This window comes from Rhinolophus sinicus, linkage group LG16 (assembly GCF_036562045.2).
Source record: "Rhinolophus sinicus isolate RSC01 linkage group LG16, ASM3656204v1, whole genome shotgun sequence".
In the NCBI taxonomy this organism is placed as follows: domain Eukaryota; kingdom Metazoa; phylum Chordata; class Mammalia; order Chiroptera; family Rhinolophidae; genus Rhinolophus; species Rhinolophus sinicus.
In genome coordinates this window covers 35,396,357-35,424,300 of record NC_133765.1, presented here as the reverse complement: position 1 = coordinate 35,424,300, position 27,944 = coordinate 35,396,357, and the positions used below count along the sequence as shown (strand labels likewise).

General features: G+C 46.1%; 1 protein-coding gene across 1 annotated transcript in view; it reads right to left on the bottom strand.

Annotated features, from left to right (window-relative positions):
* DNAH10 (dynein axonemal heavy chain 10) overlaps nucleotides 1-27,944 on the bottom strand; it is a 113,664-nt gene that overhangs the window by 53,784 nt on the left and 31,936 nt on the right. The window contains exons 17-35 of the mRNA XM_019748752.2: nucleotides 27,691-27,855; nucleotides 26,565-26,772; nucleotides 25,404-25,560; nucleotides 22,603-23,079; nucleotides 22,334-22,492; nucleotides 20,878-20,994; nucleotides 20,692-20,794; nucleotides 20,039-20,217; nucleotides 18,374-18,585; nucleotides 15,748-15,901; nucleotides 14,505-14,738; nucleotides 13,403-13,525; nucleotides 11,361-11,594; nucleotides 9,759-9,982; nucleotides 6,310-6,579; nucleotides 5,984-6,167; nucleotides 4,899-5,033; nucleotides 4,147-4,299; nucleotides 2,033-2,221 (exon numbers count right to left, since the gene is read on the bottom strand). Of these exons, the coding sequence (XP_019604311.2) occupies nucleotides 2,033-2,221; nucleotides 4,147-4,299; nucleotides 4,899-5,033; nucleotides 5,984-6,167; nucleotides 6,310-6,579; nucleotides 9,759-9,982; nucleotides 11,361-11,594; nucleotides 13,403-13,525; nucleotides 14,505-14,738; nucleotides 15,748-15,901; nucleotides 18,374-18,585; nucleotides 20,039-20,217; nucleotides 20,692-20,794; nucleotides 20,878-20,994; nucleotides 22,334-22,492; nucleotides 22,603-23,079; nucleotides 25,404-25,560; nucleotides 26,565-26,772; nucleotides 27,691-27,855 (3,677 nt within the window). The remainder of the gene's footprint in view (nucleotides 1-2,032; nucleotides 2,222-4,146; nucleotides 4,300-4,898; nucleotides 5,034-5,983; nucleotides 6,168-6,309; nucleotides 6,580-9,758; nucleotides 9,983-11,360; nucleotides 11,595-13,402; nucleotides 13,526-14,504; nucleotides 14,739-15,747; nucleotides 15,902-18,373; nucleotides 18,586-20,038; nucleotides 20,218-20,691; nucleotides 20,795-20,877; nucleotides 20,995-22,333; nucleotides 22,493-22,602; nucleotides 23,080-25,403; nucleotides 25,561-26,564; nucleotides 26,773-27,690; nucleotides 27,856-27,944) is intronic.

Genomic DNA, 27,944 nt, shown 5'->3' with positions numbered 1-27,944 from the left:
AAAAAGTGCTACATACCTCATTGCTGAGTATCACTACGGTCACCTTCAAATTACTCCACCTTGGGAAGCTATGCACTGACGCCAGCACTTAGTCCACCCTTCAAAGCAATTTTGGAACTTTTTCTGGAATGGCCATCAGAGCTGTCATCGTATTACTCTTGATGTCCTGAATGTCATCAAAATGTCTTCCTTTCAATATTTCCTTTATCTTCGAGTAAAGAAAGACTTCATTGGGGGCCAGATCAGGTGAGTAGGGAGGGTGTTCCAATACAGTCATTTGTTTACTGGCTAAAAACTCCCTCACAGACAGTGTCCTGTGAGCTGGTGCGTTGTCGTGATGCAAGAGCCATGGACTGTTAGCAAAAAGGTCAGGTCGTTTTCGTCTTTTTCATGCAGACTTTTCAGCACTTCCAAATAGTAAACTTGGTTTACTGTTTGTCCAGTTGGTACAAATTCATAATGAATAATCCCTCTGATATCAAAAAAGGTTAGCGACATCATTTTGACTCTTGATTTGGACTAATGGAACTTTTTTGGTTGCGAATATATGGTGATGGAAGGAGAACTGACTCTGGGTGATGAACACACAATGGGATTTATAGATGATGTAATACAGAATTGTACACCTGAAATCTATGTAATTTTACTAACAATTGTCACCTCAATAAATTTAATAAAAAATAAAAATAAAATAAAAAAAGAAAAGAAAAATTGGCTGAGTTCCATTGTGTACTTTGACTATTTGTTTCAGGGTCGTATTGGAACACTCACGTTTCATCACCAGTGATAACATAGCCCAAAACATCGTCCTGCCTCTCCAAAAGGTCTTGGAAAACTTCGACTCTCCTTTGCTTTTGTTCATCGGTGAGCTCCTTCGGGATCATTTTTGCACACACCTTTCTCAAACCAAGATTTTCAGTTAAGATTTTCTTAACTGTTTCTCTATTGATGTTTACTTGGTGGGCTATGCTTCTCACAGTCAGCTGATGATTCTGACACACAATTTGACTAATTTTTGCAATGTTTTAATCAGTTCTGCTTGCCCTGACCTCTCTTCATCAATGACACGTTCTCACCCTTCCGAAAAACAGTTAATCTATTTGTACACAGCCATTGTCTTCATGGCATTATCCCCATAAACTTGGACTAACATGTCCCTGATTTCACTTCTACTCTTGCCAAGTTTAACGAGAAATTTAATGTTTATTCATTGCTCTAATTCAAGCTCAGACATTCTCGTGATGGCACACAAAACACACAACAATGAACGCCACTCAGCAAGACACCACCACATGTTGACATGAACACAGCTGTGAGACACTGATGCCCCAAGGTTATGAAACCTCACCGAGCTGTTGGTACAGGGCTGCCAATGTAAGCGCACGGTGGCAAGTTCGCGAACTTAACTGTCAGACCTCGCACGTGTGCGCGTGTGGGTATTAGAAGCCACATATTCTCAAGGGCATGAGGCTGAGAGAAGTTCCTCTCAAAGGGTTACATACTGTATGATGCCACATATAGAACGTTCTCGAAGCTACACAATTACGGTGATAGAGAATGGCTAGTGATTGGCTGTAGTTAGGGTTGGGGGGGGGGTGACTGTTAAGGGGTAACCCCGGGACAGTTCTGTACCCTGATCGTGGTGCTGGTTATTCTACACGTGAGGAACTGTCACAGAACTACACACACACACATCAGAGAGAGAGAGAGAGAGAGACTGCCAAACCTGGGGGAGTCCAAAGCAAGTGTGTCCCTGAGTTAACAGCACGCGCCGCGTTCGTTTCCTGGTCTGACAGTGTGCTACAGGCAGGCACGTGAGATCTCATTTTTAAGGGAAGTGGGGTGAGGGGTACATGGGAAACCTCCACTATTGCTACCACTGCTTGCAAGTCAAATTATTCCAAAACCAAAGTTATGATTTTAAAGCGAGAGAGACAAAGCAGGAAACTTGTGAAAGCCACACAGACAGGACCCGTCCCAAAGCCCCAGGCGGAGGCAGATGCAGGGCGCGGCCCCAGCGTCCCTCCCTCACCTTGGCCCAGAGGAAGCCCTCGGAGAAGAGCATGATCTCGCAGATCTGCTGCAGGTCAGGCACGATCACCACCACCGGCCTGAAGAGCGCCTTCACCGACTCGGGCAGCTCCGTGCGGCCTGCATAGCCGGGGTTCATGGTGATGAAGATGCCCATTCGTGGGTCCAGTGAGATCTCCTGCCCTTCAAACTAGAGGGTGACAGGAAAGAAGGGGCTCAGGCTGCTGCCCACCCACCACAGGGGAAGGGAGGCTTGGGTGAGCCATGAGCCCATTAGTTTCATGGGTACGAGGCAGTCCTCGTGCTTACGGCCTGTGTGTTCTGGGGGGCAAGCCTACACTAACCCCAAACTCTGATCTGAATCAGGGTCTCTCCAATAGAGAAGTAGGTGGTGTTGGGAAAGAGTGCAGCCTGGGGCCAATTCAAGATGCTGTGTGACCCCCAACAGGTCACTGAAACTCTCTGAGTCTTGGTTTCCTTTTCAGCAAGGTTGTGGTGATCCAATGAGACAACACACGTGAGAGCACGCAGCCCGGCACAATGCGTGGATGTTCATTCTTGTGAGTTGTCACCCTTTCCCCATGCCAGCTCCACCCACAGCTGGTCAACCCTTCCTACGGAACCTTCTCAGCATCCTTCAAGACACTTTGTCCTCCAGGTGGCCCAGGTACCAACAGACTACAGAAATCGCTCTAGTTTGACTTTCTTTGATCTCAGTTGAGTTTCAACCATCTCAACTTTCCTACTAAAATGTTACTATTTCATTTCTTTCAGTGGTCCACCAGATAGACAGAAAACAGAATATTTTATTTTTAGGAGACACAGGCTGCCTCGGTGACAAGAGGGCAGCCCAGCAGATAGTTGACGCTCCCTCAAGACAGAGGCCACTGTCTTGTCCCCTAAATCTGCAGTGACACACCTTTACCCACTCTCCAATACCTCACATGAGTCCCCGACCACCCTCTGGAGAGGACAGACAGGCCTCTTCTTGGAAACACGGCTTCTAGAAACCTAAATGCACTTACACGTTCAATTTCTTTACCATGGGAGCAGTAAGCTCAACCCTACAATACTTCAGAAAAACTAATTAAAAGAAAACCAATCCAGAACTTTTCTGGAATCCTCAAATGTTTGACAGTATCCAGTTCACATAATCTCTTGACAATGAGCTGTACTGAGGTCTGGGGAGAAGGCAGGTGTGGTGCCAGGGGGGGTGCCCACAACGGGGTCCTCCCCAGCCCAAGCCGGAGCTGGGCCCTGAACCTCCACCTCTCTCTGTAGGGCCCTGGAGGATGCACAGGCGTTCTCAGGTGCAGGGCAGGAAGGACAATTCCAGGCAGACAGGGAGGCACACGGTGTCACAGGGCACAGGGTGTCTGTGACGTGAGTGTACGTATAAGGCAATGAGAGCAGGGCCCGCAGGGGCAAGGACAGTGGCAGGAGGAGGCGAACGCCCTGGGACCACAGAGGACCCCACTGTGGGGAAATGGTCCAGCCACACTGGTCCCTGTTATCACGGTTACCTAAATTTTATAAGATCATTTTTCTCCAAATTCTGATCCAGCTGAATCTGATGTAACTTCACACAGACTTCTTAAACTCGAGTCTGCAAATGTGCTCTTGGATGGGGAGAGAATAGTGAAGTCTCAAAAAAGTTTTTAATTTGCTTTTTCATTTTGGAAACAACCTTTAAAATCCTGCTCGTTCTAATGTCCTAACATTACCAGGTATTTCTGTTCACCGTGAGAATTTCTATTGGAGACATTCTGATTGACTGCAGTAATCATCTTTTAAGTCATATTTTTCCTCAAACTTGGGAAGCCACTAAGAATACTTTTTTCCTTTAGAAGGAGCCTTATACACAACTCCTTTGAGAACACTGGCCTACCCATCTATAACCACTAGTTATATGTCTTGAATTAGTTTGAGGTCCTTAGACTATTAAAGTCCTTAGTTATCAAAGATGCTAATAATTTTAGGAAACCCGGCCATCTCAATGTGAAAACAAAAACCTGGCAACTCTTCACCTATGGGAAGCTTGGTCTGGAAAGAGCCCACCATCTGATGTTGCAAAGGTAATCCAGCAAGCGTCCGTCCTGGGGACACTGGGCTTACCTGGAAAGTGGACAGCTGATGGATCAGAGCGTTTCGGATGGTCTGGATCTGAGACGAGATGACTGACAGTACAGAGGCATCAATGCGATTGAACTCATCGAAGCAGCCCCAAGCCCCACACTGCGCGAGGCCAGAGAAAATCTTCCCGACCGCCTGGAACGGAAGAAATGTCAGGACAGGGCAATTTTCATCTTTCAAACTACACCCGACACACCAATGGAGAGCTTTCCTAACTTAAAGCTGACGATCATACGACTTGCAGAGAAACAGCCAGCCAGCCTCCCCACTGATGGATCTTTCGAGCAAGACTTCCAAGACCCCTCATGGGCCAGCTCCCATTCACAGGATTTTACTAATTAAGGATTTCAATGTGAAAACAAGATTTCTGACTTCCCTTGAGATGTTGAAAATCTAACCACACTGGGCGCCCTTTCCTAAGTGGCAGCAATGGGCCGACCGTGAGCAGCGGCTCCCCCTCAGACGAGCGAGTGCTGCTCTCCCGCTGACCTCAGCCTCCCGGCTCTGACTCACTCTCTCCTGACTGGTGGGCACTTCAGTTCGGGACTTTTGCTCTAGGTGCTGCTAACAAAGCAGTCACGGGTCTGAGACCGAGACGCTGACAGGTTGTCATCTCTGTTCGTCCAGCTGTCCCCATGTCATCGCACGGAAGCGTATGAGACGAGTGCCCTCCTGCGGCGTCCCACTTTCAGCTCCCCGCCCAGCGACTGCCACCAGTGTCCCCAAGGCCTTACTTTGTAATCCATGCCTTCGCCACAGTTGGTCACGACACAGAGCAAGCCCAGGGCTTTGGCCAGGTCCTTGGTGGTCTCGGTTTTTCCAGTACCTGCTGGGCCAGCAGGGGCCCCACCCAGATACATGGACAGTGCCTGTTATAAGCCAAACGCAAATCATACGCTGTCTGATTCATGTAAAGAAACAGGCGTCATTACCCAGTTTAGCACCGCAACAACGTAGCATAATATACAGCAATGGACAAGTTCATACCCGCCTTTTCTGCCAGTCACCACGTTTAGCATTTCTGTGTTTCCATTAACCTCTACTGACCATCGCCACCACCACCACCCCGCCCATTCCACAGGGCCCAGTATGCTGGAAGCTGTGGCTACCCAGAGGCCAGTGCCCCAGCAGTTCCAAGAGCTGAGGCTCACTGGACACACCTGTGCTGTAAAGGAGTCACCTTTGCCAAAGAAAGGTCTGGCCCTTTGTCTCCAGAGCCCAGCAGCTGACCTCAAAGCCCTCGGATCACCCTGCCCAAGGAGAGTGACCTTGTTTATCTGGGGTCCTTGGGGCCATGCAGGACAGACTCACAATGTGATTGATGGTAGGCACCTTGGGCCACATGGTATCAGTCGGAGACTAAGGGCAGCCATTCAGGAGGTCGGTCAGTTGTACATGACCAGTCCTCAGCTAAAACCCTGGACACCGAGGGACCACGCTCCCTCCAAAGGCTCTAGGAAGTACCGTTTTTTGCTTCTGATGGCTCCAAGCATTCCTTGGCTTGTGTTCACATCACTCTAATCCTGTCTGTCTCCGCGTCACCTTCCCTGCATCGCTGTGTCCTCTCCTCTTCTTACAAGGACACCAGGCACTGGATTTAGAGCCCTAATCCAGGATGTTCTTACCCCAATCCTTAACGAATGAACACTGCAAAGACCCTACTTCGAAGGTTACACTCTGAGGTTCCGAGTGGACATGAATTTTGGGGGAGACACTGGTCAAGCCAGTACAGTATCGCCACTACCACAGCCATGCTTAGAGAAAAACGCATAAATAACCACAGGTAAACGATAACCACCAGAGCCAGGTCCCCAGTCACCTGCGTCAGAGTCAGGTAAATCCGGTCTGTGAGGGGCGTGATGACCAATCTCCCATTCAGGCCCATGTACTCATAGCCGTAGCTGAAGGTCCCCGTGCACTGGCGGATGTTCAGTTGGTCCGGTTCTCGGTCCCAGTAAAACCGCAGCTGACTTTCCCATTCAAACTCCCGGGCCTCGAGAATGCTGGAGGGTGAGACACGGGAGATGAGTGAAGAGGGAGACAGATGTGGGGGAGGGGAAGGTGGACACGACACGAAGAAGGCAGGAGAAACAGTGAGAGAGGCCCACGGATGAGAAAGACGCCGCGGCCCTGGGAAGCCCTCACCTGCCCCTTATGAAAGAATCCACGATATCTCTGGCGTGCACGTCGATGATGAGAACGGTGTTGTATTTCTTTCTGTCGTTTCTGCTTAAGGGCGTGGTAATGCGCATGACCAGTTCATCGATCTGCCGGTGCATGTTCCGGCCGTAGTTCTTCATGGCCTGCTTTTCCCCTCCCTGCACTTTGCGGAACACGTCTTCCACCTCCCAGGTCCACCACACCTGGCTGGCGGCCAGCACCACCATCCCTTGGTACATGAGCATCCAGTCGACTCTAAAGGAAAAGCACACCTTTACGAGATTTTTTCCAGACACCGCAAACAGTCTCATTAGAGCATTTATTTCTTTGATCCGGAATAGAGCAGGCAAGGTAGAAGCTTCAGGTAAGCAAGTGACAGTAAAACGCTTCAGGTGAGACAGTAAAACGCCAGGTCAACCAGCATGCATGAAAAAGGTGCAGGTGCGTGACCATGTAGAACGATGCTAGGTCACTTTAAAAATGTCTTTACAGACTTCCCAAAGTACAAAAATGTTTAAGTTTTTTAAAATTCCAACAAAAAAATGTAATACTCTGACAACGCTGCCCAGGTTTCCTGGTATAGCTTCCTGAGTCTCACGCGCTGCATTTCCCGTTCCCGTGCAACCTGCTCAGTTACACACACAGATACGGGGAGGAGGGTCTGCGCTGTTGTTTCTCCACACACGGCATCAGCAACAGTCACCCTGCACCCTGCTTGTCGCGTTTGGTGAATCTAACGCACATGCCTCTGGGTCAATGGCTGCGGGTCTCACTCAGTCTTTGTAAAAGCTGCACAACACTTAGACCAGGGAAGTACCACAGTTCCCTCAAACACTGCTGTACTGATGTTTAGTCAGGTTGCTTCCAGTCCTTTTGCCAACACAAGTACGGCAATTAACATCCCTCTACACCATTTGGCAAGGTCCGGAGACACTTTTGAGGGAAGGGGTGTTGGCATCTGGTGTGTGGGATGATGCCCCACACCCTACAATGCACAGGACAGTCTCCCACCGCGAAGAACTATCTGGCTGCGCTGTCCATAGTGCTGAGACGGAGCAGCCCTGCCCACATACATCCTGAGGCATCAGAGCTGTCTAGTGTCACGGGGCGGAATCCCAACAGGAGGACGACCCGGCCAAAGCACAGTGCACTTTTCTGGTGGTTTGCTTTAATAAAAAGGGTCAAAAATACTCTAAAAAGTTACAGCAATCCATACCCCCACCAGCAATGCACAGTGCTGGCCTTCTCTCCACATCTTCTCCAGCACTGGTATTTACCACTCTTTTGATTTTTTTGCCCATCTGAAGGGTGAAAAAACAATATCGCATTCTACTGTAATTTGCAGATCCTGGATAACTAGTGAAGTCTCTCCTCTTTTCATGTTTATTGGCCACTTGGACTTCTCTACAGAGATACTAATTTCTAAATGCCTTTAAATACACCAAGGGAAATTTTTTTTCTAAACCATACTTAAAAAAAATAATTGACCCAGAGCTATAATTTCCAACCCAGGAAAAGTGACTGTGCATTACTAGTCATTACCTTGATGATGTACAGTTAATGGCAAAATAAATTTAAAAGAATATTTAAAACAATAAAAAAGAGGTATTAGGCTTTGCCATCTTGTTTTAAAATTGTGTGGTGCATCTAAAACCTATATGGTATTTAAAGTTATGACCACTACACACAAGATACATAACAAAGGTGATGAAGGTCCAGAAGCCGGCACTAAAATGAGTAACTAAGGTGGGCCTTGTAAAAGACCACAAACCCCGAAAAGCATGACCAGAGAAAATAAAGTGACGCAGGGCAGGGCTAAGGTGGACGTGGATGCCGCCTGGTAAATCCCAGGACACTGGGTGCTTCCTGGGGCTACACACACCTGGCCCTGTCTTCTCAGTGATGCCACAACATGTCTGCTCAAATAGACCAATATGCCTATTTCAACTACTCACCCCAGTTCCTTAGAGGCAACAAGTTCACATGCTAAGGTAGAGGGGTCTCTGGGTGAAGAAAGAGGTGGCACAGACACTTGTCAGTCAATCAGGCTGCGTTCCCGGTGCTGTCTCCCACCAACTACACTGTGACACACAGCAGTGCCCTGGCAGAGTGGCAGCGACAATGCGAATGAAACTGGCACAGGTATAAAATGCTCCCATGTGGTTTGGGAGCACTGCAGAGACTTGGAAGTGTTCAGTGATCACTGTTTCTGGGGGGCAGTGGTGTCTATCTAGTTCAGCTTTGAATATCGTCTGGTACAGTGATTAGCCCAGAGCAAGGGCCCAATAAATGTTAGTTAAATGAATGAATACAGCCAATAACACGCCGGGGCCACCTCCTATCAGCTCACGAGGGCTAACTGTCAAACAGTCAGGAATTTTGCAAGCTGGTTGCTAAACCACTTATCATGACTGTATTCTACTTCTCTTTGAAATCAGCTTCGTAGGAGTATTTACACCCTGAAAACGGGCACATGCTTCTTACTGTAAGAAGGAAGTCTGAATTAAAGGGAAAGTATGGAGGAAAGCACTTGATCCTTAGTGCTTTGTTTATTTGGAAAAAAGAAATTACTCTAAATCAAAGCTTTTTTTTTCCTTTCCGGAGAGCCAGGTTACCAGCACACCACTGAACAATACAGCTACACAACGCGATTACATAAAGATCTCAACCAATTTTCTTACTGTTACAGGACCTAAGAAAGAGCAAGCTCACAGTCATACAACTATTATGCTATGTTCTAATAATGGATTTACATGGACGCTTCCAGTTTGCAAAATGAAAAAGGTAGCGTAGAAAATGAAGAGAATGGTGTTCTCCTAATAGTCAGGATTTTGTGTCTGCATGAGGCCCTGCCGAATACACCCCGACCTTCCTGGGGATCCCGCCCACATCTAATAGAACAAGTTGGCCCAACACACTGCACAGTTCAACTAAGCCAGTCCTCCTAGGCTCAGCGACTAAGCCCTCAGGGCACAAAACTCAACGAGTGAGTTTTTGAGACACTGAAATGTATTCAGTATTTTAGAAGCAACTTGATTCATTAACTTATAGACAGAATCAACCCTACTAACACCAGGTTTCTGTTGGGTCACTAGGTTCAAGGTTCTCACACTTGAATGTGCTCAGCAATCCCATGTGTGGTAAAAGCGCAGACCCCTAGGCCCCACCGCCAGTGCTGGGCAGGGCAGTGCTGGGCGGGACCCAGGGATGTGCATCTGACAAGCTCCCAGGGGCCCTGACGCTGCCAGGAGCAGGACTACACTTTGGGACGTGCTTGCACGAGGTGACCCTGCAAAGGCAGACACGTATCAGCTAATTAATACAAGAAAGGAAATCCCATTTGGAACGTCAGTCAATCTACTCCAACCCTGAAACTGAATCCATCATGACTATTAATATGATGAAGCAACACGTGTTCACGTTCACGACCTTACCTGCTTCTGTCTTCGCAGTATCTAAAAATAGCCTCTTTGGTGATCAGCCGGTTAGTTCTGCGCATTTCGTTCAAAACTGCCGTCATCCAGTCCTCCACACGCCCCTCGGCCCGAACGATCTTCCGGAACTCCATGACCTCCCCTTCTGCTGAAATCATGGCGGACACCAGTTTTTCTCCACTGTCCCCATCATGAAACCTCAGCGCTGCTACGTTGTCATACATCTGCGGGGAACAGAGCGGAAAAGGCCACCCTGTGATGCTTCCACTGAGTTCTGGAACCAAGGAGCAGCCTGCGGTGCTCGTCACACATCAGAGCTGCCAGGATGCACCCTAAGTGGATGTCCATTCACCCAACTGTTCACTGGACAACACACATTGGGTTCTCCCATTTGTCCTGCACTGTGCAAGGGTCTGTGGTGGATTTAAAAAGAACAAATGAAAAAGACTCCCTCCTCACATTTGTGATTGGAGGGAGTGTGCTGCTGTAGAGAGGCATCTGGATGAGGGGTCAGCTGGACAGAGGAGAGGAGGGACAGCCAGCGGAGGAAATGCCCCAGGGCAGAGGGATCAGAGACCTGAGCTTGCAGGCCAGCTTCCCCAGTATCCAACTGGGCAGCCTGGGCAAGGTGCTTCTCCTCTCAGCCTGCAGCAAACATAATTCCGGCCCTTACATGATGAGGCTGGAAGGGTCAAATCAAACAACGTGTGAAATGCCACCTCCTTAAACCCTTGCTGTTTGTTGGCTAGCATCATGGCTATTAATCAGAATAATATTCGGGAAAGTGAGTCTTTTAGAGGCCAGTATATGAGGAAAAGAACTCTACAAATCAGAGGAGGAGGAGGAAAAGGCAATGAGCTTTAAGGAATAAAATCAGAGGTTTGCAAAAGGAACTACCAGTAAATGAAGTACTTCGAACACATTTTTCTAAGTGTTTGTAAAAGTAAAAACAGAATACAAGCCTCCCCTTTGAGAAAGGAAAGTGTGCGATCAAAACGATGAATCTTACTTTAAGAAGGAAATCAGCATTAATTGAAGGCAAAGCACTTGATCCTAGTGCTTCGTTTACTTGGAAAAAAGGAATCACTCATCAACACGGTTCAAAGCCACAGCTGGTTTCGCCCCGAGGGGACACTGGGCAATGTCTGAAGACATTTCTGGTTGTCACAACAGAAAAAGGATGCTCCTGGTGGCTTGTGGGTGGAGGCCAGGGTGCTATGCAACATCCTACCATGCCCAGGACAGTCCCCACCTCCACCTGCAGGACACACATACACACGCACGCGCACACACACACACAGGCACACACACACGTGCACGCACACACGCACAGACACACACACACGCACACACAAGCATGCACACACACAGGCACACACGCAGACACACACACGCACACACAGACACAGAGACACACACACACAAACACACGCATGCACACGCACAGATGCACAGACACACACACACTCACACACGCAGACACACTCACACACATGCACAGACACACACACACTCACACACGCACAGACACACATGCACAGACACACACACACACAGACACACACACACGCACACCCCCATCCCTCCAGGCCCCAGGCCAACCTTGATCATGTGCTCCTGGACGCAGAGCGGGTCACTGTTTCCCAGGATGCTGAGTAGCTCGTCATCGGAAATGAAGAAGAACCTGGGGAAGGCGTTCCTCTTGGAATCTAAGTAGTCGTTTAAGCTCTTCTGGCATTTCTCGAGGCCCTCACTGATGTGCTGCAAGTCGCTGAGGCGGTTTGGGGCCTCACAGCATCTCTTGATCACGGGGTCTTTTAAGGCCTCGCCCATGATCTGGACAAGGTCGGGAGGAGACGTGTGAGCCAGGGAAGCCGAGCACTGCTCTTGTCCCGAGAGGCACTGGCCCGGGCTGGGCACAAAAGAGAAGTGACACTCCCCAGAACCACAGCCTCTGGCGAGGCCAATCTGGCAAAAGCTGTTAAACGTTTAAATGAGCATCTCCTTAGCACCTTCTAACATACTATATATAATTTACTTATTTCCAATGTCAGCTGCTCTGGGGAGGGACTTTTATCTCATTTATAAAACTCACTGACATGCCCCACGCACCTACAACAGTGCCTGGCACCTAGCAGGCCCTCAATCAACACTTGCTGAACGGGTGAAGCCAGCAAGTCCACCTTGAGCAGTCTGCATGGACCAGAACATTTGCTACAGCACTCTTCACACGGGCAAATAAAGGAAAGGAAAGGAAAGGGAAGGGAAAGGGGAAGGGGAAGGGGAAGGGGAAGGGGAAGGGGAAGGGAGGAGGGGGAGGGGAGGGGGAGGGGAGGGGGAGGGGGAAGGGGAAGGGGAAGGGGAAAGGGAAAGGGAAAGGGAAAGGAAAGGAAAGGAAAGGAAAGGAAAGGAAACAGCTAAATGTCCAACAATAAGGAACTGGGTTGATCACACGGTGTGATAATTTTCTTTGATTAGATGTTTATTTATTGAAATCCAGGTCAAAGATGTGAAATTTTTAAAAAACCAATCATATTGGCTTTTTTAATGACTCTATTTTTGTAAAATACTTATTTATCTATCTATTTATATGTCTACATAGGAATAAACAAATTCTGGAAAGATCTATGCTAAACTGTTCAAATGGTTACCTTGAGAGTGGGATTACCAATATTATTGTTACTTTTTTTTTTTTTTTTTTTTTTGCTTTTTTATAATATCTAAATCCTTCTTTAATGAATAGGAATTTGTGGTTAGGGTTGTTAAGTGTTCTTTTTTTAAAAGAGCTTATGCAAATGGATAAGAAGAAATTATAAACTTTCACGGGTAAAGGAAATCCAAATACGAACTGAGCACCTGTAGCTGAAGAACACAACAGCATCGCTAAATAGATGTCCTGGGCCTTAGAGTCAGGTGGGCTGGGTTAAAATCCTCACCCCACTAATGACCAGCAGCAGCGATAACTGGCACAATCCTTTCCGGAAAGGACTTTAAAATGGGCACATTCTTTGATGGGCAATTCACTTACTGACAATCTATCATAAGACATTCATCCTAGGTGTGAAAAGAGTGTCACGCACAATCTGCAAATTATTGATGAAAGCAAAGAACTCCGATTCAAACAAGATGTCCAGTTACTACACAATAATCAACTAACCTAGTGTCAAGCCACTCACAGGAACATTCTATCAAGGCATCAAAATATTTTTTCAGATGGTTTCATAAATACGAAATATGTTTCTCATTATATCAAGAGAAAATTGTAAGACCATACAAAACATCATTATAATTGTGTTTCTTAAACCTATATACATAGAAGAAAGAAACATGACAGATTAAAGTGGCCACGTTCAGGTGACAGAACTATGAAAGAACTATGGAAGATACATCTTTGCTATTCTTTTACATTTCCCAAAGTTTTTTAAAGAGCAAGTATCACTTTTATAATAGAAATAAACAAATATTAAAAAGTGCCATATGCCAGCAGATAAAGAGCAAACAGCAATTTTTACTGAACAGATTAAGGTCATATATAATGACAGAGAAAACTCAGAAGCTATAAATAGAAAAATACTACATGCAAATACACAGTATCTCAAATCACTGTCCTCCTTTGAGGACTGAAACAGAAGCCAGTCACTTGCCTTCTTGAATACTCTATCAATGTTGTCAAACTTCTTCGCCTCATCTGGAAGTTGTGATCTGATATCTCCACCGATAAAAATGCTTTCCAGGTACATCCACTTTCTCTGAACCAACATCCAAATCTGTGAACGCACAATCTTACAGTCAGCATGGGCACCCAGAGATGTGTGTGGCAAAATTCCACCCTCACATGGGACAGAATCAACTCAAATGACTTCCCAGGCAAGAGAGTAGAGTGAGCACATATGCTCCTTCCCAAAGATACAGGGTGATGGAGGAAGAATAACTAAGTATCTTGAAATACACGGCCACACTCAAATGCACAAGAAAACTGTACACCAGCCCCGGATAGGGAGGAAGCTTCTAGTCGTGTGCAGAGGTTGGAGTCCGTGACCCAGACCATGCAGAAGCTCATGCAAAACTCAACCCAAGTCACTATGGGACCCACCATTCCACTCCTAGGTACAGACCTAAAGGAACTGAAAAAAAGCAGGGACTCAAAGTAGTTGCATACAGATGCCCACAGCGGCACCATTCAAAACAGCCAGAAGGTGGAAACAACCCAAATGTCCACCAACTGATGAAGGATGAACAAAATGTGTTCTATCCACACAAAAGAACATTCATCAGCCATAAAAAGGAATGAAGTGCTGACACTGGCTACAACATGGGTGAACTCTGAAAACGTGATGCTGAGTAAAAAGAGCCAGTCACAAAAGGACACATACTGCAGGATTCCATTTATAAGAAATGTCCAGAACAGGCAAATGCATCGACACGGAAAACGTACTGGGGTTACCAGGGGCTCCGGTGAGGCAAGAGTGGGGAGTGACTGCTTTTAATGGGTATGGAATTTTCTTCTGAGGTGACGAAAATGTTCTGGAACTAGACAGAGGTCGTGTCTGCACAGCCTGGTGGATGTGCTAAATGCCACTGTTGTACACTTTAAAATGGTTAATCTTATGGTATGTAAATTTTGTGTCAATTTAAAACAATTTTAACAAAGGAAAAAAGCCGTACTGTTTCCTACCTAACAGTTGTAAGGGTTCTTTCCCGCTATGCATTGGCTCTCAGCCATCTTTCATTTGTCTTTTCTCTCACCTCAATGACTTCCCCTATCAGAGAAAGCGTTTTCTCCCATTTGTGAACAGTTTCCAGGAAAGGCCCCACAAATCTGCTTCCTGAGATGCTCTGCAAGTTGAAAGTGTTGTCATCGAGGCACTGGATGATTTCGTCCACAGATCCCAGGATGTAGCCCCGCTCCTGGGTGCCCTTGTAATACTTGACCACGGTAAATTTCATATTTTCCCATGTGTCCAGGATCTCCTTCACAGCCTGGCCAGGAACAGAAGAACGGGTCAGGCACATAAGCTGAAAAAAACAAACCCCAACCCAACAGCAACTCCCTGAGCCTGCCTAGGGTCACGTCCCTGACCCGGAGTCTGGGTCAGTTTTCCAAATAGGCAGAGATTCTGTCACTGGGGGTGACAGTAGCGGGGGAGCCCTAGTCATCATTTAGCAAGCACTTGCTATGTGCCAGGTAAGCACGTGATCTCCTTCCATCCTCAAAGCCCCCTGCTGAGGCAGGGAGATTATCACCCACATTTACAGAGGTGGGAGAAGGGGGGCTCAGAGAGGTGAAGCAGCTCGCCCAGTTCCCTCCACTACTGGGCACCAGAACCAGGGTCCACATTCTGCCACCTGCCTGCAGCCTGCGTTCTCATGAGACCCTGCCTGTGTTTACTCTGCTGTTAAGCAAGAAAACGGAATTACAAAATGATAAACCTAAGCCTATTTATGATTACATTTTCAAAAAACACCTGGATCGATACTTGTGTATGTACATGTGTGTATGTATGTTTGTGTGTACACGTGAATGTGTGCATATGTGTGCGTGCATATGTGTGTGTGCATGAGTATACACATGTGTGCGTGTGGGCATAGGCATGTTTGTATGTGTGTATGTGATTATACGTGTTTTGTGTGAGTATATAAGTGTGTGTCCACATGTATATGTGCATTCTTAAGTATTAAATACACTTAGTGTATTAAGTGTACACTAAAATGTTAATAATAATTATATTCAGGTGGTAGAATTATGAGTGATTTATTTTCTCAGTTGTCTACCATAAACACCCATTATTTCTTTAATACCTAAATCAAATATGAAACTATAATTAAAGACAATAAAAAAATTAACCAAGCCTGAATTCTATTTCTAGAATACATAGTTCTTTATCACTCAAACACAACAGGTACCAGAGCAAACCTGTTTTCCCTGTGAATTAAAAAAAAATTTTTTTCTTTTTTCTCTAGACTGTTTTATACCTAAAAATAGTCCTACCTTCTCAATGGCAATCTCCTTGATAGCTGCTGTTACAATCTCATTAAGAACGTCTGTATGTTTGTCAAGTTCCATAGCAAACATATTTTCCAAGGTGAACGTTTCGGTCATTTCAAAAAACACGCCTGTTTTTTCCATAAGCTCATTCCAATGTCTGAAAGGGCAGCAACATGAAAATCTTTATGCTGACTGAATTTAAAGGTGGATTTAATTATTTCCACCGCAATCACAGGATAATCCCACTATAAATACTTCTTGTGATGGAATACTGAAATATGAGGACATCATCGGAATTGTATCTGCAAAGTTCCCCAAAAATCCCGCTGGCTGCCAGAATTAAACCCAGGAAACCACATCTACCAAGACATGCTCTTAAATGGCACATCTTCACGACCACCTAAGAAAACACACAGCTCTTAATTTTTTGGAAATTGCTTCTGCCGTGGTCTCTAGACCAGTGGCCTCAACCTCAATTGGATCATTCGGCCTGTTTGAGACCCTGGTGTGAATCACAAACTCTCATGTACTTGATAAACATTTATCGAGCGCTAACTGTGGGCTGGGCAGTGGGCCAGCTGCAGGGGGTGGCCAATGACGAAAGGTCTCTGCCCTTGGGAACTGTACCACCTACTTGGAGAGACTGTCAGTCCGTGACAAAGCAATTAAATAACTGGAATATATAAATAATTGCTTATAAATGACATACCTGGAAATTGTTTTGCGTGCTACGAAAAGCTGTAGCGTGACGGAGACAGTGAGAGACCCCCCTGTCAGTCAGGACAGACCCCCGTGCACGCAGACATGTCAGACAGTACTGCGCTTGACCCAGTTTGGCCTCCTTGTAGGGTCTGCATTTGGCCTGCGGGTTCACCCATTTTTACAGTTCCATTTATATGGAACGAATGTAAGCAGGCAGCTAAACATGGTGCTGCACCCACAGAACGCCGGGGACCCAGCATATAAGCAGTAAGTGTCAAATCACTGATTGTTATTGTAAAAATCCACAAAAACAAACACACACACACAGAAATGGTTAAGAAAAAGAATCTACTGTTTTGCCACTCTGCATTCTCGGGCCTAGCCCAGGAGCTGGTATGAAGTAGGGGGTGGTACAGCCCTGTAGGGGGTTCGAGGGTCCACAGGTGACACAGCTTGAAACACTGAGTCACCCGAGGGAAGTGATTCCCTGTCAGTTCCCTTCCACAAAGAGGAAGTCTCAGTGTGGTGTCGCTGTCAACACCCCTTCACTGTTCTTCACCTCTCACCCAGGGCAGGCCACCGGTCAGCCACAGCCAACAGTTTGGATAGCTCAATTTTTTTTTTTAATTTGTATTTTTATAATGACTTTCTTTTTACGGCAAGAGCTATTGGTTTTCCATTTACGGTGGTGGCGCAAGTGTCTTTATAGAATACATTCACTTAAATAAAAAAGAAGTAAGCTGAGAGAAAAATAGAGAGAGTAATGACAGTATAAGTGATATAACAAAAATGGTGAGAAATAAGTTTGGGAAATACCGGGTTATGGGAAAGTTAAGCTGGAAAATGCTTCCTTCTACCTAGTTTTACAGATGGAAAAACTGAAGACTGCACAGGTAGCAGTGAATGCCCAGATGACTCAAGCAGAACAGTGACAAAGACGGGCTTAGGACCCACGTCACCTGGGCCTAAAGGCTACCTACACTTTGTGTAGAAAGGGAGATTTATGGGTGTAGAGAGGTGTCAAAGACATATTAGACTAGAGATTGTCTCGTTGATGTGATCAGAGGGGCTGGAAGGGCACTGAAGCAGGAATGACTTTCTCGCTAAGTAGAATGAAGTCATTTGATGCCAGGACGTGATTCTCTGCCCACTGGGAAACATGACAGAGGCACAGAGGAACATGTCAGGGAGAACTCAACACACGAAGTTCCCACTAATGCCTGTCTCTGTGGAGCCACATCCAAATGATGACAGACAAACAAGAGGTGACTCTCCTCCACGCCACCCCCAGACCTGGCTATTATTTCATTAAAAAAACTCACGAGACTCCTCTGTCCAATCCAGCGGCTACAAGTCACGTGGCTACTAAGGGTCCGATATGTGGTGAGTCCAAACTGAAATATGCTGTAAGCGTAAAATACACACCCTACTGCCACGTATTTTTTAAAGAAGAATGTAAAATACCTTGTGGATAACTTTTTATATTGATTACATGTTGACATGATACTATTTTCTGTATATTGGGTTAATTAAAATATACTATTAAAATTAATTTCACCTGTTTCCTTTTATTTTTTTCAATACAGCTGCCTGAAAATTTTAAATGACGTACGTGGGTTGCATGTTTCTGCTATACGGCACTGATCTAGACCTTTTGTTTTTTTAAAAAACTTTGGATAAAGTGACTGTGAGTGACACTTCACACCTGACAGTGTTTGTTTTTTTTAAAAGAAAAAAGAAAGAAAACTGGAGGATCCTTGTGGTTGATCATAGAAAGTTCACACAGAAACACTACTGTGGAAATAGGACTTGCGTATGTCCAGCCCTGAGTTGCTCCTGAGACCTTGTTCTCGGTCGTCAGAGCTAAGACCAGTTTTAAACTGCAAGCTCCTCCCAACTTTCACCGTGGCTCACACAGTAGACGAACCTGTCCCGAAGTGCCTCGTGCTTCAGGTCTAGAAGTAGAGGAATCGAGTCTTTGAAGGCCTTCATCTTGGCTTCCAAGTAGTAAGCCACTGACAAGCTTCGGACCTGCCGGGGCAGCTTTCTGAGGGCTCGGAGAAAACCTTCGATTCCTTCCTGGAGAAACTGCACGTTCAGGTTGATCCACAGCGTCTGAGACCATTCTTCTTTGGCAAGCTGGAAATTGGCGAGAGCATCCCATCAACACGACCCCTTTGGACATGTGAGGACAGCCTGACCAGGAGAGCAACCTCTTAACCCTTGGTCAAGCTCACTTCTTTTCAAATATTATCACCCAACCACCCACAGCCACCACGAATTGATGGAGCACCCAGGCTCAGTCCTGTTCCTCTCTTCTACGTAACCCACTCCCAGGTGTACCAGGCTCAACGGTGTTCCCTGGAACCTCAGAACGTGACCTTATTTGAAACAAGGTCTTTGCGGATGGAATTAGCTAAGATGAGGTCGTGCTGGAGTAGGGGGGCCCAAATCCAGGGGGCACACCCTGCTCCCGACTCAGCCTTGTTGGAGCGCCACCTCCCCGAGCCACCCCCTTCCCCCTCGGGGCTCCTGTGCTCTGTGCACCTCATCTCTATTACATTTCCTGGCAGTCTGGGGAGTTGTCCGTTGTCCATGGGAGGGCTCACTTTCTATGTCAACTTGACTGGGCCACGAGCGCCCAGATATTTGGGTAGACATTACTCTGGGTGTGTCCTGAGGGGTTTCTGGGTGAGATTCACGTTTGGATCAGCAGACTGGAGCAGAGCAGATTACCATCCCCGCTGAGGGTGGGCCTCAGCCGGTGCACTGAAGGCCTGATAGAACAAGGGGCTGAGCAGGACAGAACTCGCATGCATTCTGGCTGACTTTGAGGGGGGCCATTTGCCTTCTCCCACCTTCGAGCTCACACTCGGCTGAGACCACCACCGGCTCTCCTGCATGTCCACCTTGCCAACTACAGATCCTGGGACCTGTCAGCCTCCATAACGCATGGACCAATTCCTTATAATCGATCTCTTTGGTTCCTATTGGTTGTTTCTCTGGAGAGTCCAGACTAATACTACCAGTTCTCCTGGGGGCTCGCAAAGGGCAGGGAAAGTGCGAGTAGATGCAACTCGTTTCTACTCTCCAACCAGCATAGCACTAGGCTATAAAAAACTAAGTGACTAGATGGAGGAATGAATGAACGGCACGAATTTGCATGGGGAATATATACTAAAGAGAGGCATTTAAATGACATATTTGCTACTTTTATTTTCCACTTCCAACTAAACAGTTCATCCACGCCTTAACGAAGCCCTGACCTCCAAACAGCGAGTTTTCTTTTTTATCACTGTGTTAAAATACATGTAACATTTACCATCTGAACCATTTTTAAGTGTATAGTTCAGTGGTATCAAGTACATTCACATCGCTGTGCCACCATCTCTATCCAGTTCCAGAACTTTCTCATCATCCCAAATGGAAGCCCCGTCCCCATCAGCTGTCACTCCCTCTTCTCAAGAGCCAAACTGAGAGTGTCTCTGACTCAGGTCCAGGCTCCTCATCACAGTGGCAGTGAGGTGCACTCGGCCTACACGGTGCCGGCGCTCCCTCAGTGAGGCTGAGTCTGCCAGCGTGGCCTGCGTACCTTCAGGCCTTCGTACAGCTCGTAAATCAGCTTCAACCCGTTCATTTCCTTCTGCACTTTGAGCAGCTCTGGGTACATTGTAATCGGGAGATCAAAAAGTTTCTCCGCGTTAGCCAGCTCCTGACGGTTCTTCTCATGTCTCATCAGCTCTCTTTCAAAAGTGGCTAAAAGTTCTATTCCTAGTAAGTAAATAGATAAAGAAACATCTAATAAGGTATACAAAATTGAAGGAGAAATCACGAACATAAACTATCATTTCATCCGCAGAAGCCATCTGGGAAGACATATTTGGAATTACCAGTGTTTATCGCGCCATGATTCTAACTAAAACCAGAGGGCCAGTTATATCTGCCAGCTCCTCCAGTGACAAAAGTCTGTGTCCTTAGTATTCTCCCTCGCAGTGGTCTCAGCCTGGGGTCACATCAGGGTCCCCATAGGACCTTTTAAACATCCTGATGTCCAGACCACCCTCCAGCACAGTGGAATCAGGCTATTTGGACCTGCGCCCCAGTCATCTGTGGTTTTTCAAGATTCCCCAGGTAAACCCAGCATTCAGGCAAGAACAAGAACCACAGCTCCGTCCCACGTTCCCATGAAATTCCTAAGTAAGACTTACTCAAATACCTCAGTAAGACCAACGTGAATATTCTTACCACTATCAAGATCTTCACCAACAGAACCAGGGCCTTCACGATAAAAACGGTTTGCAAAGTCCTCTATCTGCTGCCTGTAGTTTAGTATTTCACTTCGAGTAATCTGAGAAAAGCAGGGGTGCGTTAATTTGACCCAATGGATATTCTTCATTGTCTTTACTCAGAGAGTAAAACTTGCAAACGTACCTCTGTGAAAGTTCTCTTTATGCCCCCAAGCGTGTGTTCCATAATCACGGCCTCGTTAAACAGACTGGACCACATGCTCTCGATCCTGTCCACCAGTTCTCTCTCTGCATCTGGAGGCTAACAAAACACAGAACTAACAATGAGGGGTCAGCAACTCAGAACTGAAATTTCTGGTCAAAACTACTTCCCATGGACTTTTGTTTATGGTAACAGCAGGCTAAGTTATTTGAACCAGCAAAAAATCTGGTTGAATTATAATGAAAATCATATTTATATACAAAAATTTTATTTCTATAATTAAAATAAAGGATAAAATCATTTTTAAAAATAAACAATTAACATATCACTAACTAGCTAGCTAGATAACTGAGAGATAAGCCCGTCATAAACTAAAACCCAGCTTCAAATCAGCTTAATCTCTGATTAAAATAAGGTTATCCTGGCTTGCTAATTCATCCAGCTGTGCTCTCTGTCAGAAGCAAAAACAAATCTCCTCTGAAAATATAACACCATCCAGAACCTCCAACTCTCTCTACAATGTGTCATACACGTATAGTACAATGTCCAGAAGGTGATCAGAAATAACAGACATAAAAGGATACAAAATGACTTGAATGAAACCAAGAGATACAGGAACAATATAAGCAGACCTTACCAGAGTTTTAAGGCACAAAGTTTAAAATCATTTTACTTAATAAAGGAAATAAAAGACAAAATTGAGAATTTTGATTTAATTATTAAAAAGAAAATTTTGCATACTGTGCATTTTTCTGATGGGAGGAGCTCTAGCTTTCAGCCCAGGGCTACTGCTCAGGGAAGGTATTCAAAGCAGTCAAGCAATGTAAATGTTGAAATACAAATTTTATGCAAATAGACTTATAAATAACAGCGATTTGTCTCTCCCCTCTACTTTCGTTTCTCCAGTTGATTCTTTGTGTGTGTGCGTGTGTGCGTGTGTGTGACACACACAGTATGCAAAATTTTGCATACAATTTTAGGGAGATTCCAGATACCCTCAGACTCAGCCATGAATTTCTAAAGGTCCTTGAAACTCACATTTAACAACCCTAAAGACAATTGAATTATTATCTTCTACCAGTTTCTGTTATCTTCTCTCTCTCTCTAATCTCTTTCTCTCTCTCCTCTTTGTCATCATTTTTGCAACAGTCCTTTACTTATTAAAAGAAATCAACATTAAAAAAAAAAAAAGCCCGGAAGAGGGAGAATTGTAATGGTATGCAGTTACAGGCCAGTCTACAAATAATACTATTCGAGCCACACAAGATCAAAAAATAATCTCTAAGTCTTCATTATTCTAAATAACTGTGGGGCTGCTTCACATTTAAATTGTATTACTTGAAGTCATAAATCTATGGCAGTACACCTGAGTAGCAGTCCTGCAGAGGGTCTTCGTTTTCACCCGAGCCCTACAATGCCGAGGACGCGGCTCACTTACGGAGAGTTTGTACATGGCCATGGTGCGGTACCTCTCCTGGACGTCCCTGTATCTCAGCTCCATGGCTAAAGATTTGTTTTTAATTTCTGCAATTGTTGCGAGGACAAACTTGAGATCCTCAAGCGTATTGGGGCTCTTCTTGAGGCTTTTGGTCAGGCTCTGTACAAGAGAGTTAGAAGGACATTAAATAAACGCAGGAAAAAAACAGTACCAAAAGGAGACCTGACTTGCATGTGATACAGTTTGAATTAAACTCAGGGAGCTGCTACCTCGATCTCTTCCTGAAGATTATAGAGCTCCTCCTTTGCTGACTCATTGAGAAGTTTTCCAAGCGAAACCACCCAGGACTTGGCGTTCTCCTGCACCGTGTTTGCCAGAGGCCCGAGCTGAAGCCGGACGCAGTGCTCGTCCTTAACTAAAGGATGCCGCAGAACTTCGTAGGCAATCCTGGAATAGAACTGCAACTTTTCATCATACGCTACGCAAGGAGGTCGCTTGGCAGCAAATTTCTCCATCACAATGGCTTTGTCCAGTTTCCAAAGAGGTCGGTACCGCTTCCATTTTTGTAGGTACTTCATAAGGTTGACCAGAATCCTGTGGATGTTTTGGGGGATCATAACAGCTTGTTCAACTATCTGAGGGTTCAGGGCAATGTCGTTGTAAAAGCTTATTGTAACCACTTCTTCCTCCTCCCCTTTCTGAGGAGGGCATTCAATGCAGCTGCAGTTCATCCATCGAACAAAATGCTAGCAAAATAGGAATCAGGGAAAACACAGTAGTTTAGAATCGATTTGGCTTCCTACGTATCTATTAGTATTCAGTCGTAAGTCTTACTAGTGATGCAAATCACTTTACTATTAATAAATTGTGCTCGACTGCAAAAGTGACCACAATTCTGTGTTCCTCCCATCAGGAGATGAGCCTGTTTTCCAGCCTGGGCTGGCGTGTCACTTGAATGACCGACAGAAGGGGCACAAGTGGTATCAGGCATGTCCTGAGCCAAGGGCTTACAGAGCTGGGAGCTGTGGCAGCCACCAGCTGAGTGAGACTGAGCCAGCCGACTAGATGAAGACAGGCCATACCCAGGAGGACCAGGTGCCCAGCCAACAGCCAGCCAATCATCAGACGTGTGAGTGAGCACAGCTGAGACACTAGGACTGCTCGGCAGAACTCGGCCTGGAGAATCATGCGCTAAATAGTTATCATGTTAAGCCACTGAGATTTGGAGTGGCTTGAGATGCAGAAAAAAACAAAAAACAAAACAAAAAAAACTTACTTTGTAAATAACAATGGCTATCCACTTGAGTCATGAAATATGAATCCTGAAGCTCAAAGAGATGGTGCATTAAGCCATATTAAGTCATCAAGTCATAAATGTTTATTTTTGTTAATGAGGTACATTCCCACCATTTTCCAAGAGGATAGGGGAAAAGTTCTTTTTATTTGAAAGAAAGCATCCATGAAGGTAAAATAAAACAGGCTTCACCCAAAGCCTCAGCTCCATCTATTGGTCGGGGGGAAATGAAACTGGTGTGAAATGGTGTGATTAATACTCGTAACGATGCATAGCATTTCCTATTTATTTACCCTTCGGAAATTGTTCTGTGTCCCTGTTTAAAGACCCAGTGATGTAGCACCTTTCAGTTATGAGAATTTATGTGACAGAGGCTTCATAAATAACTGCATTAGTACAGGTTATAAAGCATGTGCAGTTCATTCATTAATTTCCAAGTACAGCGAAATGAAATTCCCTATTTATAATATCTACACAGTTTTATGCTAACAACAACAACAAAAGTCTGAAACATGTTTGACTTTCAGAACAAACCAATGCCTGTGTCCTGAGAGGGTGTGACATCCCTTATCCACAGCGATGGCCCTGCTTTCACATTGTTGGTAACACACAAACTCTGGGTCACGTGCTGAGAGACTGACGGGAAGCCAACTATGTGCTGGATGCTGCTGAAGGTGCTGGGGATTCAAAAGGATCAGACACACAGGGCCACGTCCTCATGGAACTTGCACTCTAGTGGCATGAGATAGTCAACAGCTAAATGGACAAGTACATAAATCAGAAACGATCTGAAAGTGACCAGTGCTGGGAAGGAGACAGAATAGTGATGTGACAGAGAAGCACAAGAACAAGTGGTGAGTAAAGGTCTGGGGCAGAAGGTCCCAGGCAGAGGAACGGTTAGTGCAACCACTGCGAGGAGGAACGGGTGTTACCTGCTGGAGGTACGTCAGGCTGGAGCACAGTGGAGCGGAGCAGACGGAGGAACTAAGACAGGAAGTTGGCAGGTGCTAGATAATGACCACAGTAAGGAGTCTGGAGTAGGTTCTAAGTGCAGTGTGAAGTCATTGGGGGCTTTTACATAAGGGATGATGGGAGATGATTAAGATTTTAGAAAGATCATTCTGACCACCGGTGGTGGAGAATGGACTGTAGAAACATTACTGCAACAGTCCAGGTGAGCGACGATGGCAGCTTGGGACAGACTGGTAATGTGGAAAAGGAGAGCAGAGGACAGATCGGAGGTGTGTTTGGGAAGCGAGTCAACCACAATTACTGACGGGCTGGATGTGAGTGGATGAGAGAAACAGAGGAATCAGGCGGGTGCCTAGGTTTTTGGCTCAAGCAGTTGGGTTGAGTTGGTGCCATTTCCTGAAGAAGGGAAAACCAGGGCAGGATCTGGGACACGCCATATCTAAGGTCCAAGGACAGACATCAAATAGGCAACTGACGAGAGGAGTGTGATAGGTAAGTAGGGAGGTCTGGGCTGGAGGTGGAAATGGGACATCATCTCCACAGAGGTGGAATTAAGCCATTGGACTGGTCATGACTGTGCAGAGAAAAGAGAGAAGAAAGGGGCACCAGGGTCAAGCCATAGGACACCCCAAAATTCAGAGACCTACAGAGGACAAGCCAGGAAGAGACTAAAACAGTCTGACAAAGAACAGAGTGGAACCTGTGGTCCCGATCTCCTCGGCTACTTGCTGTCAGCAGCTGGCAGGCTGAACCATCTGGGACAAGAAGCCATCTGCGAAACACTGCAAACATTCCTGCCCTTACCTTGGTGATCTCCACGCAATTTCGGACACACTGGACGCACATTTTGTCGATCTCATTTGCATTGGGATGAAGGATGATCTCGGGTGCAGTCAAAATGGTTTCCGTTTGGAACAAAGGAACATTCCCAAGAATTAAAGAATTAAAAGACTGCAAATTCCTAAGGGGGTTAATAAAAAAAGACTCAGTACTCACTAGAATGAAATACATCCAACAACTGATGAAAATGACTAGTTACAAAACCATATGTAAAAGGCCTATATTCTAGGGTTGTAATGGACAGTTTAGGATGACTTTCATTATATATCCTTTTTTTGGCCTACATTTTACAAAGAGCTCGTTTCTACTTTGGGGAAGTTAATATCTATTAGTCGGAAGACACTTAAATAATGACTTCCAAAAGCGGTTTGACCCTGGTTCAGGAAAAATGGTCTTCACGCTGGCTTTTGTCTTCCCCCAGAGAGCCCCTCCCATCAGCTCGCTCTGTATCTTCAGAACTCAGCTAAAATGTGGCCTCTTCATGGCCTTTCTTGGACCCCCAATTAAAAAAGCCCCTCCATTCTCTCCTGAGAACATTATTCTGCTTTCTTTCACAGAAATCATCTTGGTTATGTCTGCTTGCTATGTCTTGCATCTCTCCCCTATGAGGGTGAATTTCATAGGCTGGTTTCCTAGAATGATCCTAAACCCATGTAATGAAGTCCAGGCACTCAGCTCCCGACCGTGTGTGAGGCTGGCCCACATGACAGGCGTCCCACACACACGTGATGTCCATTCTACCCAGGGGGTTACTAGAGACCATCAGGAAGAGTGACAGGGTCATGTGTCCTTCAGATCAGCCTCTCTCAATATGGGCACAGGTCATCTGAGCTTTGGGAATCTACTGAGTGACAATTCTCTGTCACCAGGTGAACACAGACAGGAGTCCTTCAGACAGCTGCAGTGGGGAGAGGGATGGCTCCCTCTCCTGAAGGTGAGGGGCCTAACAAGAACATGAGCAAAAGGAAACGTCATCCCTCCATCCTGGGAACACCCTGAAGCCAGAAAGCAGACTCGCTCGCCCACTGATTTTCACTCTGCACCTTGTGATCCCCCTTCGCTATGTATGTATGTAAACCATTTCCATCCGTGCAGTCTTTAACACTGGCTACGAGACTAACTTACTTCACGATGAGCTTGGTCAGGACTTCGTAAATCCTGTTTTCCCAGTACTCGTAGTAGGAGGCCAGCTTGGGGGCCTTGCCCGTGTTGGTTTGGATGACCAGGCCCTCGACTTTGGTGAGCAGGGGCCCAACAGCAAGATACCACCTGACCATGTAGTCCACATCTTTGGCCCTTTCCCGGTCAATGTGCTCAAAGAACTCCTTCACACCTGTAGAGGAAGACACCTGTCACAGCTCCTCACGAACACACAGAAGGACATCCCGCAAGGAGCAACCCAGCCATTACTGTGTGTCTTGGAAATACAAAAGCAGCCTCTAACCTTGACCCAAAGCAGAAAACAAGATGTACCCGAAGCCAAAAGTAAGCAACAGCAGGGAAAGGACCGTTACACATGCTAAAGTATATCACATACAAAAGGTGGCTTTTGGATCTTCGGGCAGCCTCGCTTTTCTTGAACTGTTTGTTGACTGGTCCCCAATTCCTTTTTACTAGTCTAAGACCACTTAAAAGATCTGGTTTGAACAAGTGAATGTGAGCCCGTAAGAATTACCGATGATCCTTTCAGGTAAGTGAGTGGGATAATTCGGAATGGTTTTATTCCATGGAATAAATACAGTGTGTGCGCACGCGCGTGTGTGTATCTGTGTGGAGTGTGTGTATGTGTGTGTGTGTAACTGTGTGGAGTGTGTGTGTGTGAGTGTGTGTGTATCTGTGTGTGTGTGTGTGTGTGTCTGTGTGTGTGTGTGTGTGTCTGTGTGTGTGTGACTGTGTGTGTGTGTGTCTGTGTGTGTGACTGTGTGTGTGTGTCTGTCTGTCTGTGTGTGTGTGAGTGTGTGTGAGTGTGTGTCTGTGTGAGTGTGTGTGTGTGAGTGTGTCTGTGTGTGTCTGTGTGTGAGTGTGTGTGTGAGTGTGTCTGTGAGTGTATCTGTGTGTGTGTATCTGTGTGGAGTGTGTGAGTGTGTCTGTGTGTGTGTGTGTCTGTGTGTGTGAGTGTGTCTGTGTGTGTGTGTCTGTGTGAGTGTGTGTGTCTGTGTGTGTGTGTGTCTGTGTGTGAGTGTGTGTGTGTCATCATGACCAGACTCTCTCTCACCCCTCCCACAATGAGAGAACAAGGCGGCAGGGGTACCTGGCAGCCCCTCCCCACTTCCGGGCGCTGGGTATTTAAAGAGATCGATGGACTCTATCAGCGTGAGCCTGGAAGAAATGTCGTCCGCGTTCTTGTGAATCTGGTGCACAAGGGACTCGAATTTCCCAATGGCCTGCTTGCACCGAGCTATGTAGTCAGCAATACCTTTGGTGAAAAAGAGTGGAAAGAAGAAGGGTGTCCAGCCTTGGACTTTCTTTCCACATCCCTCCCCACAACACCTGTAATGTTAACGC